Source organism: Hydractinia symbiolongicarpus, chromosome 7 (genome assembly GCF_029227915.1).
Source record: "Hydractinia symbiolongicarpus strain clone_291-10 chromosome 7, HSymV2.1, whole genome shotgun sequence".
Taxonomy (NCBI): Eukaryota; Metazoa; Cnidaria; class Hydrozoa; order Anthoathecata; family Hydractiniidae; genus Hydractinia; species Hydractinia symbiolongicarpus.
Genome location: NC_079881.1, coordinates 19,073,282 through 19,088,272, shown reverse-complemented (window position 1 = coordinate 19,088,272; position 14,991 = coordinate 19,073,282). Strand labels below are relative to the sequence as shown.

At 32.6% G+C, this 14,991-nt stretch overlaps 1 protein-coding gene across 1 annotated transcript; it reads left to right on the top strand.

Annotated features, from left to right (window-relative positions):
- Positions 1–4,680: 4,680 nt before the first annotated feature.
- LOC130649167 (probable rRNA-processing protein EBP2) lies at positions 4,681–10,315 on the top strand. Its single transcript, XM_057455397.1, has 9 exons — positions 4,681–4,822; positions 5,412–5,456; positions 6,485–6,651; positions 7,360–7,483; positions 7,825–7,914; positions 8,005–8,080; positions 8,305–8,377; positions 9,279–9,432; positions 10,032–10,315. Exons 1-9 carry the CDS (start codon positions 4,742–4,744, stop codon positions 10,107–10,109), a joined length of 888 nt encoding a protein of 295 aa, XP_057311380.1. The 5' UTR covers positions 4,681–4,741; the 3' UTR covers positions 10,110–10,315.
- Positions 10,316–14,991: the final 4,676 nt, after the last annotated feature.

Sequence of the window (14,991 nt, the reverse complement as noted above, 5' to 3'; positions counted from 1 at the left end):
AGTAAACAAACATACATTAGCAATTTCGCTTGATGGATGATTGACTAACTGTTGCAACTGGATCTTTTAGTTTCCTGTACACATTATGTTTCGAAATAATTTAAGATAATTTCTTTTTCGGAATGATTTCTATCCGCGTGAACACGGTGTACATATTTTCTTGTAATTGTAGTCACGTGTAATGTATCCGTCAGAATTCATAATACTAAACCACGATCACAAATTAAGCATTTTTTGTTAACACTGCAGCAATAAAAAAAGTTCGAATTTTGCAGAAAGTTTGTTTGACTTTTCTCTTCGTACTAAAGTTGTTTAAAGTTGAAAACGTTGTAAAATGAGAGTATTTTCGCAATGGCGTCAGAATAGTCTTTGTAATGACGTCACCACAATTATAAGTTAAGGAAAATGCAAATTTTATAGTGTTAAATTTTGTACTGTAAAATGTACCCTTATTTATTTATTTATTGCAGTAAAAATTAAAATATGTTTTTATAATAAGTGACAATAATTTTACAAATAATACTGGCTTCTTTTCTCAACCGTGCTCCCACGCAACTTCCTTTCCAAGGAATTTCGTTTTGATAATAAGCCTGTTTACTTCATTACCAGGGTGTTTTACCTCTTCAATAAATTTGCCTGCTATATAAACGGCTCAGAGACCAAAGAAGAGACCCTTAGAAACAACTCACTGTTAGAAAAAGAGAAAAAAATGCACTGGAAACGAGGTTTGCCAATTTGTCAGTAGTTAGATTACCTTCGTAATATTTATCATTCTTAGAAAAAGGACTTTTTTAAAAAATTGTTATCTTTTTATAAACAATTCCCCGCCGGCAACTTCGTCCCCAGGGCACTGTGTATCTTTTTTAATATCCAGGACAGTGGTACGAGCACGATGTTCGTATCAGTGTTCCAGATATTAGGAAAGATACAAGACGCCCTGTGGACGAGGTTGTCCTACGGGAGCTTTTTTCTAAACAGCATTTTATAATTCTGAAAAATCAATATATCTTCTTATAATAGGCTACTAATCGATTCCTGGTTGTTTTTCACGTAAAACACTCTTTTCAGTTTTATGCTTAGCATACGAGAAAAGTGTGACCCAGTATCCCGGGACTCTACAGGGTGGGACCAGGGATGCAGGTTAATTTTTTACAAATACCAGAATAATTTCTCCGCATACGAAAAAGGCGAAATTAGATTTTTCGGCATATGCATTCTATAGCTTCACCTGTGCGAACTATCACTTTGATTATTGTTTTATGGATCATACAGAAAACAAACTTGTGGAAATGTGCAATCAAACAAGAGATTCTCTTTGGTTTGGCAAGTTCGATTACCTATACAATGAACAAAATAAAACTTTAGTTCTGAACATAATCAAAAATACATGAAAAAACGTTGAAAAGAGTGTCATTTTCTCCCTTTTCGACTACGTATTTGTCGTATTGCATTCTGCTTTCTCAGCTGCCTTCTTAGCGTCTGCACTCTACGATATCGTTTGTTTTTCATGAAGTTCGAAAAAATTATACACAAAGTGATAGTTTTTACAGGCGGAAAAAATTTAAAATAAATGAATAACCCAACTTTTTTTTCGCAACAGAAAGCCAGTACTGGTTGTCTAGATAATAAAGTACAACAGAAAAGAAGAACATAGAAACATTTATAAAAAACATCAATACCATATGCAAGAGCGGTTTAACAAACAAGAGAATAGTCAGACCAATCATCATGATTTAAAACAAACTTGTGAAAGTCACTTTACTTGCGTTCTCCCTTTCCATGTTGATGTTTACAGCATTCTGGTATTCGTAATATTTTAACTCAAAAAATTTGCTCTGCGTTTTGGGTCCCGAGTCCAACCATCTAGGGTCCCTGGATCATTGGTTTCAAACTTGTCCTGTATATAGTTGGGAGGGCTTTGCTTGTTTACAAAAATATTTGTTTTACTTTCTTTCTGCAGATTTTTTTTATATGAAAGTACAACATAAAAAACAAATGTGGTAATTGCTGGCAAAATTATCGAATCAAAATTACGAATTCGCATCAAGAAATTACGGGGATAAGAAAAGAAATCGAGAAAATGTACTCACTCACCCAAACAAATATAAAAAATTCTATCACTATTTAAGAGGTAAAGTGTGGCCAGGTTGCCTTTGTGCTTATTGATTGATTTAACTTCAGGGTGTGCTCCGAGAAATTATTTTTGTGTTAATTAGTGGATTTTAATTTTAGTGAGTTGCTCTGACAGTTATTTGCGTACAAGCTTTCGTATGAGAGAAGCCGAATTTTGATATTCTCGAAAGAGAGCTTAGTTAACTAGGCTATTTTTATCTTTTTGCAAGTGGGGGCGGGGGAAGGCACAAGAATGCTTTGGACGCACAAGTGTCCCCATTGAAGAGTTCATTATTTAAATGCGACACTACATGACGTTATTCCCAAAATATGCCGCCACAACGAGCACGCCATTATGCAACTATTGGCAAAACACAAGGCACGTGTTGTGTGCTTTTTCAAGTTTTTTTTAGATTTTATTTAGTTTTATCCTATTTTTATCAATATATCTGATACAACCTGTCTAACGTATTCTATACATGATGTGCTGAAATTTATCAGTCGAGGGAAAACTGCGTGACTGCTCTCCAGACAATTGTTTTTGTCTAAAAAAATAAAAAAATGATATATATGTGAGTGACCCCTTAGTTCATTTTAAATGGATTTTTCTTATATTTTATAGAATTAAAGTAAACTTACTCTTATATTTTATAGAATTAAAGTAAACTAAAAGTTAAAATTTTTACTTTCGTTTAGTTCCATACCTTAAGAAAAACTGAAAAACTCATGTTTTGCATACAAAGAGGGGCCATGGCCCCTCCTGGAAATAATAGACAGGGTATATCCCTCGATATTTGTGAGGCTAGCCATGTAAAATATGCACATCTATCTATCTATCTATCTATCTGTCTATCTATCTATCAAAGTGCATGTAAGTGGTTATAGCTCTCCTATTCCGTCGGGAGACCGGGATTCGGTTTCTGTTGACGGCGATTCAACATTGGCGGGTGAATGTTACCATAGCCCTGGATTAACCCAAACCGTTTGAAGGAAATTGGGAAGATGACTCTATGTGTGGGCCGTTGGATGTTGCCGGGAGTTGTCTAGTATAGAGCGGCCCCTAATTGGGCCTGCGTAGCTGAAAATGAACATTAAATACTCTGGTACTCTCCATGTAAGCCATGGCCCCTCCTGGAAATAATAGACATGGTATATCCCTCGATATTAGTGAGGCTAGCCATGTAAAATATGCACATCTATATATCTATCTCTAGCTAGCTAGCTAGCTAGAGCTAGACCTTTAATGTTTACATTTTTCGCGGTAAGTCCCACTGGCTCTAACAACTGCGTGCCAGGCAGAAAGATAACTTCTGATCGACTAACTAACTGACTTCATCCAGTTTATCTAGCACCTGAATCTTTTTGCCTGCCATGCAATTGTTAAAGTCAAAGGGGCTTACCGCGAAAAATGTTCTTCTTCAAAATTTGTGTTAAATTAATGACTTTTATTAAATGCAGTGGTAATTTAAAGAGTACTAATTTCATGACTTGTTAATTAAAATGCTTCGTAAAGTACATTTTTTTTTACTCCTCATCAGAGGAGCTCAACGGTGTTCTCTTTTTCAACAATCTTTTTTAACATTATTTTTGCAAACAACGAGAGACCGCTTCACTATCTAAACCCTGATCGTTGCCTGTTAAATTTAAAACCTGACAATGCGAAACTCGTTAAAAGCATCTACAAGTTTTTCCAAACTGAAAAATGACGAGACATCACCACTGAAAACGGGTAGTTTAACATGGGCCGATTTTTGTAAAATTACAAGTTAATGTCATGCGAAAAAAATTTACTTACTGTTAAAAAATGTTTTTCCTGCTCAAAGTATTTTCTTCTTCTTAAATTCCTGTTAATTAAATGCATTTTTCAAAATAATTTCATTGAACTGCATTAATTTCATGTCCGTTAATTTATTTAGTGTTAATTTCTTGACTCATTAATTTCATGGAATAAGGTATGTTATAAGTTATATTATTATCTGTCATTTTAGAAAAAGGAGATAAAAAAGTTAAAAAAAATCTATTTTTTAGTTTTTTTTTGTTTTTGTATAATTAAATAACTGTTTTCAAACGAATGTTTGTCATGTTTATCTTTTATGTGCGAAATTAATTTTAAAGGAAAAAAAGAAAAGAAAAGAGAAAAGAGCTGATAACTTATCGGTAAATACCAGTTCAACTGTTTTGGCCAATTATTTCTAAACAGTTTCAATTGCCTTAAAAAGTTCACCAATTAATTGCGTTGTATTTAATTAATTATTTAATTAATTGTATTTAAGTACCAATTAATTGTGTTGTATTTCTACATTCAATTCACACATTTTGAACTTTTCAAAGTTTGTTTCTTTTATAGTCATGCTTCATCATACAAAAACCCCAGAATGTATAACTATTCTTCTGTGTGTATTTCAGCTGCCTAATGTTTGTAGATTGCTTAAAGGAAAAAGTGTTAGCTATTTATTTCTATAATTTTTCCCTTTCCCTGGGGAAAGTCAGGAAAAACTTTTTCACCCTTTTTACAATTGAGGCTAAGGTCAAGAAACAGTTTTCTTATAAAAAAATGTGTATATATTTAAGGCATTTTTGATTATGGTATTTATGTAGTATTCATTATAGTATTGAAATAAATAAGGGTATGATGGCACATTTCCAGAAGAAAATGGGTAAAGATAGAAAAACTGAAGAATTTGTTTCTGATGATGATACAGATGAGGAGGTGGGTACTGAATTATTTTTTTATTATTATTAATGAATGGTAGATATCCTTGTTTGGAAGTTCTTATAGCCTTTATAATTCAACATAAAAACGTTGGCAAATAACTGCTGACTCGATTTGTGTAGTATTTTTTTAACTTAACAAAGCACGCTGGTATGACCCTTTACATTTCATGCATACCCGTAGAAGGCAAGTAAACTGATGCAAAAAACATTTTCTTTTTTTCATTGTTACATTGTCTTCTTTTTTGTTGTTACAATTGCTTTTTTTTTGTGCATGTGACCCACAAATCCTACAGACTTCTTATGTGTGATTTTACTGCGGCAAATAATTTCATATTTAGTTATAGATAATTAGTTGTATGTTTTGTTTAAAAAAGATTAATGGCTGAAAAAGATGTATCATTGCTCCATTGGCAATGTTGGTCGGTTGCTATTTTTACCCAGGAATAGGTTCCAGTTATTATATTATTATCAATGGCAGCCCTTTAAGGGTTTCTATCATATATAAAGCTCCTATTTATCTACAAATTCTGTAAAAATGCAATGCTTAGACATCTGCCAAAATTGTGTATTATTTGTGTTGATAGGAAGTCGTGCTTGGCAAAAAGACAAGAGAACTTTATAATAATCCGGTATGTAATATTCTATGTTTTTTATAAACAAGTGAAAAAGTAGAAATCTAGCTTATTAGCACAAGACAAGTTCAGACATTATGGTGGTGTTAATTATTAAATTGCATGTGTTAGGAATAAGAATAGTCTGTAACTGATTACAAAAAGCCTTATACAAATGAAAAACACATACTGTCAAGTCTCCAATAGTAAGGGGGTCTGGAAGAGTGTTTGGACAATTCCAAAATTAAATTTGCTTATATTCATGTCAGAAAAACCAAATTAATGATAGGTGGACGGTTTTAAAAAAGTATTGATTATTGTGGCAAAGAGTCACGTATTATTAGTTTTTTCAAAAATTAATGGTGCAAAGGAGGGGGCACTATTAGAGACTTCAGAGTAAGAAGGGTTCCCCAACTTGGTTATAATTAAGAAGAGTCAGTATTATAGTATGTGTTCGAAACTAACTACATGCGCTGTATAAGCTTACGGTGGCCACATCTCTCCATAACTCTCTCCTTAATTTTAAAAAGTTTTTAACAACTTTCTCTTAAAATTTCCTCAATTTTTGTTAGGCATTCTTGTTCCGCCTGTTACATGTTTTTGATTTTCAAAATGCTACATGGGTGCAGCATAATTCATTTTTTATGTAAAATAATATGTAAATGTTTTTTATTAAAAAAATATTTGTAGTCTCAAGATTAGTTAAAATTCTCATAAGAAGTCCTCAATTCGCCTTAAATTCGATTATGAAAATAGTGGCAATCCTTCACTATTTTCCTTTTCTTATTGACATTGTAATCACCTGCATTAGCATTCATCTTTTATGTGTTTAGGATTGTTCCATTTTTTTATTATCTCTTTAATAATACCTGTATACGTCTGTTTGTCTGGCCGTCTGTCTGTCTGGCTGTCACACAAAATAGTAATCAGAGTAGTGCGGTATATAAAGGACGGCGAACACGTTGATTTATCCATGGGGCACGACTAGTTATTATTATTATTCAAGTCGACTAGTTATTATTATTATTCAATGTATTTTTTAACAGGAAGCAATGGAAGCTAAACTAAAACAAATGAAGACAGATTTGGACTGGTTGCAATGTATGGATATTACAACAGATTTAAAAGACGTAAACATTCCAGGTGTTGAAAAAAATGACACAAAGGGCGTCCAAACAGATATACAAGATGATTTTAAAAGAGAAATGCTGTTGTGAGTGTTCATATATGCATTTAAATTTTATACATCGTTATTTAAAGAGTTTGTTTCCACATGTTAAAATTTCTTGGATCTCCTGTGTAAACGGTTTCTATCTATTATTTCAAAAAGCAAAATTAAGTTGTTCTTCTTCCAAATATTTGTCTTAAACAAAAACTTTTGCGATAAAAATTTGCAAAATTTCCAGGATTGTAATCGCAAAATATCGCAGGGTAATGTTTTTTATCGTTGAATAAAGAAACAGGTAACAGAAACAGTAGGCTTCAAAGAAGATTAAAGAAATGCAGTACATACTGCTAGTTTGAATTTTAAATGTTTAGTTTTATATCTTATATGCTGCTAAGTTCTCCTTTTTTCTGGTTATGTTTTTTTTTTTTTGTAGACCTTGACCATTTGTAAAAACAAACAGAGATTAGAAAAAATTTTTGGCACCCTGAAATATCTTTTTGTGTGCTTTTTCTCTTTTGCCACTTTGCCATCAGTCGCCATGTCAACCGACCTCGTAATGCGAAGAACTGTGATAATTCTAAGCATAAATGATGAATAATTTCACACTAATTAGAATAATTCTGAAGTTAATGAACAAAACAAAGCATAAACTCTACATACGGTTATTAACCTTGTTCAGCCTAGCATTTACTCAAAAACAAGTGCAAATATTACTTGAAAAACCATGCCATGATGACACTACATTTTTTTCAGTTATTGTCAAGCACAAATGGCGGCTAAGGAAGCTTTGAGCAGGTTACGAAGCCTTGATATTCCTACAGAACGACCAGATGATTACTTTGCAGAGATGGTTAAAACTGACGTACACATGCAGAAGGTCCTTATAAAAGTTTTATTTATTTAGTACATGCAATGTATATAGACATTTAAAGTACATGGGGTATAAGGAAAAGAAGGATACCTTGACAAATTGTTTTAATAAATATTTTGTGATACTAATGTAATAAGTGGTGGCTGATATGTGCAGTATAATGTACAATTAATTTCAAATTAATCTTTTTTTAAAAGACTGCAAAAAACTTGATGGCAAATTGTTGTAAGTTTGTAAGGTTTTGTGTGCAGTAAATTATTGCTTTCCTAGCTTTATGAAGCCAACATTGACCAACAACTTTCGTGTTTACCGGCCGAATGTCGATCTATTTATTTTTAAATTTTTAGATTCGTCAAAAACTTTTGGATCGTAAAACAAGCATGGAGAAATCAGAGAAAGCAAAAAAACAAAGACAACTGAAAAAGATTGGGAAAAAAGTAAGCTTTATGTTTTTGTTTGACAGGTCGTGTTTCATTGTGTTTGATGTTTGATATGACAATCTACCATCTTCAATTTGCATTCTTAAGGTCCAACAAGATGTCTTGCAAAAACGACAACAGGAAAAGAAAAAGATGTTGGAAACTGTCGATCGGATCAAGAAAGGCAAGTGAAATTCGCAGCAATACAAAGAGAGAAAACAACAAAACTTGAGATAATTAACTCGATTGCTGTGTCTATAGGCTTGTCCAGCATCACAGGACATTATGCGCATGCTCGTAGCTGAAAACCCGATTTGTGCAGAACCCTTAAAGACATTTATTTACCCAGTTGTTTCTGATAGTTTTGTTTGTGTGTTCCATTTAGAAAATTTAGGTTTGGTATTTTAGGGAAGGAAAAATTTAATGATTTTCACAAAAGAAACGATGATGATATGTTTAATGTATCGAAAGAAGACAAAAGGTAGGTTAATGTTAATAACACCTTTTCTGAATTAGTTTTCTTCAATGAACTGCTGCTATTTTTCAATTTTGTCGAACAAAATAAATGTGATTTTTGAAATCCTGACCTGAAACTTGATGAAATATAACATCTTTAGATTCATACAGCAAACGAACAACCTGAGTTTTTTTAATTTTGTACTAATTGACCTCTGCTTGAAACAAGAATCTTATTAGTACAAATCAGAAATTAAGAAAACTTTGGCGATAACATTAATACCACCAAAACAGCATTTTCCCATTCCGGATTAAGTTGAAATTTTATACACACACCAATTCAGTGATGCTGAATATGATCTTAAAGTCAAAACATCAAAATCTTTAAAAAGATGCAATTTGGGAGACGTGTATTCTGTATATCTTTGCTATGCAAATTGTGATTGCATTATGCGCTGCCATAAAAACATTTGCTGTAAGCTGAATCTCCACAAGGCGTAAGATGGAGAGGCGGGCGATTTTTCTAATTTTTCCTCGTATCCTGAAAGTGGGCGAAAGAATGGCTATAAAGAAAGTCGGAACCATTCCTATTATTCGCAAGTTGTTTAAACATACAACCAATCAAAATGCAGGAAACTGTAAACAAACTTATTTTCGAAGCCTTTTCAGACGTCGTCAAACGAAACTCTTATTCACTGTCGTGTTATTATCAAAGAAAAAAAAACTTGTAAACTTTAAAATTAGACAAATCTATCAGAAAATTAAAAAATAATTCCTGATTGTGTATATCGCTTCATAACTTTTGCAACAAGATTTGTGATAGTGAATATTTTACTTTATTTTGTCTATCAAGGAGATTTACTAGCAGTTGTAAAAGTCGCCTCGAAAAAAATCGAGAAGGATATGATTTCTGTTGTTTACTCTAGGTCTGGACAAAAACGGAAGAGAAAAGATGAGAAGTTTGGTTTTGGTGGTAAGAAACGAAAAGTGAAGAAAAACTCCGCCGACAGTTCATCTGATATGACGTCATTTAAATCACATCTTCACGGGAAAGCGAAGAATGTCAACAAACAAAAATTTGTGAGTGGTTGTAAATATACCATGTGTAACGTCAAACACTGGAACACGCCATTTTAGAAGTATACCTTGCGTTGTTCACGCCCTTTAACATACTGTATTCAATTAGGAGGGGCGCTTATTTATTAGCGGCTGCGCCTTCTAAAATTAGATATACTAGATGGACACTAGACTTGTTATTTCGAGCGGATAATGGCATGCAGTAAAATAGCAAGGATGTTTTCCTACATGCTGTAAATTTTTATTCACGAAACCAGAAAATAGTATTTGGCTGATAAATCCACCTCGATTTCTTTCCACAATGTTGCTGTTAGCGGTTCTGAAAAGTTTTCATACTTAATTTTTCATCGTAGTTAAATAAACAATCGTATATTAATGTTTTGTTAAGAACTGAAACATTTGACTTGAATTTGTATGTTTTATTTGGTGTTCGCACTTGTACATCAAAACTTTAATTTGTAATTGTTCTTATCTTGTTCTAAATTTTTTGCCGAGTTTTTACTAGATGTGAAGCTTATCTTTTCTCTTAACCTCAATACTAATAACATGGTTGTTTTTATAAAAAAAGTTTGTTTGCTATGGAATTTACTACATCTCTTTAGGGTAACAAAAACTCAAAGAACGTAAAATCTAAGCGCCTTGGTAAATCGAGACGAATGCAGTCCCGTGGAAAGAAGTAACGTGCACGCGCTGTATAATCGAGATGAGCTATTAAAACATCTGGCATGACGGAGCAAACGAGAATACTGGTTTCTATAGACTGCTGGAAGCTGTTATTGTGTTTTGTACCACTTTCTGGTAGTTGGCCACCCTCCAAAAGATGGTTTAATTTTTATGTAAAATATTCGGATTATTTTTCATGTGAAATATATATAAAACTCCACAATTCGAACATGAGAGGTTAATGTCACTACGTCCGCTACGCCCGTTTCTTTACAAATACTCACGGAAAATAAATTCTTGAAAAACATTTGAGGATTGCTTACTAAAACTTTGTGAATTGGTGACTTCGCCCTATTTTTATGTCGTCGATAGTTAAAAATTTTTAAACATGACGTGTTTAAAAATACTACCACTTATCTGTTTTGCTGGTTCATGATGATATCTATATTATCATTGGTAAATAGGTGGTCAGGGAAAAAGCCAAACGGATTTTTATTTTCTAACCCTAACCACAGGACACAAATTAATAGCAGTATATACTTAATGCTGAATTGTACATATCCTGGGGAAAAACTCATGAATAATAATAATAAAATGCGTTTACTAAAATTCTGTACATCTACATCTTTTCAGCCGGTGTTTTTGTGTTATTTTTTATTATTTAAAAGTTTTAACTTACTGAAATCAGACTTCATTGTTGTTTCAGAAGATAGCTTTGCCTCGCTAGCTGTCTTACTTTTTGATTATTTTCCTTTGTTCAAACAGTTAGTCGTTTCCTTATGGAGATAATATCAGATCTAGACAAATGGAATACCTAAATTTTCAGAATTTTCCCTTTCGTGCTCTTAATTTTTTTATCTTCATAATGCTTCAACTGTCTTCAACTATTGCAATGGGTATTCTCCCCATTGGGTTTTTTGGCTTAAAATATGCAATAATGCCGGCCAAGCTAATAAAAAAGAAAGAGCGTGATAAGAATTAATTATCATAATTAATAACCATGAGGCAATTTCTTCTTTCTGTTTTGTTTTGTCCGTGGTCTCCAGAAACAATGGCGAATAGAATAGAAGAAAATTAAATCTAAGTGGAGAAAGTGATAGGGATGTTCTTACGCGCAGCCATTTTATTAAAACAGAACCACAATTTGCCATGTTTTACAAAGAAAAACAAGCAAAAAGAACAGCGTGAACGGAGCCTAGCATAATGGCGATTTTATCGAACTCCATCTCAGTGCTCATTTAAAGATAAGGCCGTTTGTTTACCTACGGTTTCACACAAACATTTTGCGACGGCCCGCTCATTAGACGGGAATAAGAGATCAACAAGATCGTTAAATATGGCGGCTAGGAAAAAACAACAAAAAATCTAAGATATTAAAGCATCATTATCTCCATTTCTAGTAAGTTTTATATCCTTTGTCGAAAAGGGTGATTACGCGCCTTTAATTGAAAGGTTTTTAACCAATCAAAATGCTTAAAATCTGTACATCAAATGTGCGTTAAAAAAATGTTCGTTTCTATATAAAAAATAAACATTAGTAGAGGAACTTTAAAAATATTATGTCGTCAGAAAAGGATAAAACAGAAATCAACGAGATTTTTATCAGTAAATGAAGCTTATTAACAGAAAAGTAACAAATAACACACTCCGTTGTAACGTTTTCTCAAATTTTTTGTTGTTGTAATAATAAACTGTAACAGCAGCGAGTTCAACTCTGTCTTCGCACTCTAAAGACATTTTATCAAAAGAAAATAATCAAAAATCTGTCCAGTTTTTAATAATGTTCAATATATTTCAACAAATCGAATTCGATCAATCGGATCGTGTATCACCGCCTTAAGGCTTCTTGTCTCTCATCAGCGCTGGCGCTTTTTGATAGGTCTGACAAAAGAGACAAGAGGTCCTGGGATCGAGGTTAATGAATGCAATCAAATATCCTCTAATTTTACAGAATTAAATTCCACAAAGCTACATTTTCTTAAAGCATAATGTTAAAAATCAAGCTCACTTATTTCGCTGAATTACTAACTTTTAACCGTCGTACTTCTCCGCAGAGCATGTTCGTCGGTTATTTGTTGCAAAATCATGTCTAATTTTTGAAATTGCAATTCAATGCCTCTGTTGTGTTTGTCAAGCATCTGTTGACGTCGGCAGAATTCTTCACCTCTTTGTCTGCCATTTTTACAGGGAACTTGTTGCTTCTCTTTTACTCTACTTAGAGCAGCTTCCATCGCACTAAAAGAGTTAAAAAATGTGTTAGTAGCTTATCTTAGGTTCTTAGGACCCATTATTACTGCGAAGATAGTATCGGTTTCCAACTCGTAAAATGCAGTCGTATGGAAACATAGCTATGTTCCAAATGGTCAATTGCAACGTCACAGACTTAAACTTTGTACCTAAACTCTCTAAGTACCAAATGACGTTTCAGGCCAAAATTAGCATTATTTTTTTCGACAAAATATGGCACAGTTAACAAAAAAATTATGATAAACATGGTAGTGACATCAAAACTTTGATTTTGTGGCGTTATTTGAAAAAATAAACAAAACTTGTGATGTAATAACTGCCTGAAAGCTTATTTTCAAACTTCATGAATACCATTTGATAATCTAATAGCCGCGCCCGAAAGCCAATTAAAAGGAGGTCACTTATAATGTTATACAGGATTATAAACCAAGTTGATTAAAGAAAGCAACAGATTTCCATTCTTTAATCCTGTTTTTTTAAGTACAATAGTCGTTAGCCCGTGGAAAATCCACGGGTTCGCCCGTCCTTTTTATACGCATTGCGTGCGTCTTGCTACTCGCGCAGCTAAGCTACCATTTTGCGTGACAGGCAGACGTATACGGGCATTATGATATAGATTCTACCAAATATAAAGAACTCACTCATTGTCCTCTTCGATTAGTTTAATGATTTTCTGTATTTCTCGCTTTTGCGCACGCGACACCTAAAATAAAGTGGTAAAAACAAATCTTACATTTTCGGTTTTAATACCCCCAGAAAAACAATAACAAAAAGAAAGTATTGTGCTGAAACAATGGTGAACATGAGACTGATTAAATAACACCAAGTATATGAATACAAGAATTGGATGCTGATGCAGCATCTGTTATCGAAACAGTGATGCATATGTGTGTAAGAAGGAGAGGTGTGTGGCTTGAGTACATGTCATTTGCTTCTCAAAAGTTACAAACACAACATTACTTAATATATGCATGTCGCAATAAATTACATAATGCACAAAAAGAAAATACAAAAATATACAAAAATATACAAAAATATACAAAAATATACAAAAATATAAAAAAATATACAAAAGTATACAAAAGTATACAAAAATATAAAAAAATATACAAAAATATACAAAAGTATACAAAAATATACAAAAATATACAAAAAATTAGAAAACAATACAAAAAATACAATAATACAAAAATACACAAAAGTAGACAAAAACAGGAAGAAAATGCAACATGTGGCAGTACCTGATGCAGTGACGTCATAATATTGAGTAATTCACCTAAAGATAGCATGTATACGAGTAAACAACCTTTTAACAATGCTACCAAAAGTTTCATTCGTACTGTAGATTTGCAGAAAAGTTTCATTCTTAAAGTTTTGCAGAAAAGTTTTATTCGTACTGTAGGTTTACAGAAATGTTTTATTCTTACCGTAGGTTTCCAGAAAAGTTTTATTGGTACCATAGGTTTTGCAGAAAAGTTTTATTGGTACCGTAGGTTTCGCAGAAAAGATTTATTCGTATTGTAGGTTTGCAGAAAAGTTTTATTGGTACCGTAGGTTTTGCAGAAAAGTTTTATTTGCACTGTAGGTTTTGCAGAAAAGTTTTATTCGTACTGTAGGTTTGCAGAAAAGTTTCATTCTTAAAGTTTTGCTGAAAAGTTTTATTGGTACCGTAGGTTTGCAGAAAAGATTTATTCGTATTGTAGGTTTGCAGAAAAGTTTTATTCTTACCGTAGGTTTGCAGAAAAGTTTTATTGGTACCGTAGGTTTTGCAGAAAAGTTTTATTCTTACTGTAGATTTGCAGAAATGTTTTATTCTTACCGTAGGTTTGCAGAAAAGTTTTATTCGTACTGTAGGTTTGCAGAAAAGATTTATTCGTACTGTAGGTTTGCAGAAAAGTTTTATTGGTACTATAGGTTTGCAGAAAAGATTTATTCGTATTGTAGGTTTGCAGAAAAGTTTTATTCGTACTGTAGGTTTTGTATTTGTAATTAAAGCTTGGATAACATGATTTGAAGGTATATTGTATACTTTTAAAGATATTCTGAAAAATATGTTTATTTTTAATTAAATATATGACGACAGACAAAAAATTATACCTTTTTAAACAAGGAGATTGACCATAAAAGTTGCAAAATTTGTTAGATACAAATATCTAAAAAAAGATTTAAAATTTAACAGACAAACCTTTTTAAAACTCGATATGTTCCTTTCGATGCTGTAGTATGCAGGTGTTTGATACAAGAAACAATTTTGATTCACTTTTTATAAGCGTTATGCTTTAAAGGTACATGAATAGTAAATTCAAAATTTAAGATTGAATCTACAATATTTATGTTTTTGTTAATGCACCCTGGCAAATTTAATTTTAAACAATACTTGCTTCAACTTAAAGCTACTAAACCTACAATCTCTTACTAAAACTTTGACACCGCGATAGCTTTTCAACCATGTTTTAAAGCGAGAGAAAGCGTAAACTTGCCAACTTTTCGCAATGAACTGCGAGTTCTTTTTTGCAGATGCTTAGTTTAATAGGCATCACAATTGACTATCCCTTATTCGAATTCCCACTTGAAAAAATTTTTGTTTGAATTATAAAGAGATTCGAATTATGGAAAGTCTCTGTAATTCGAACTTTCAGCTTCAAAGAGTGA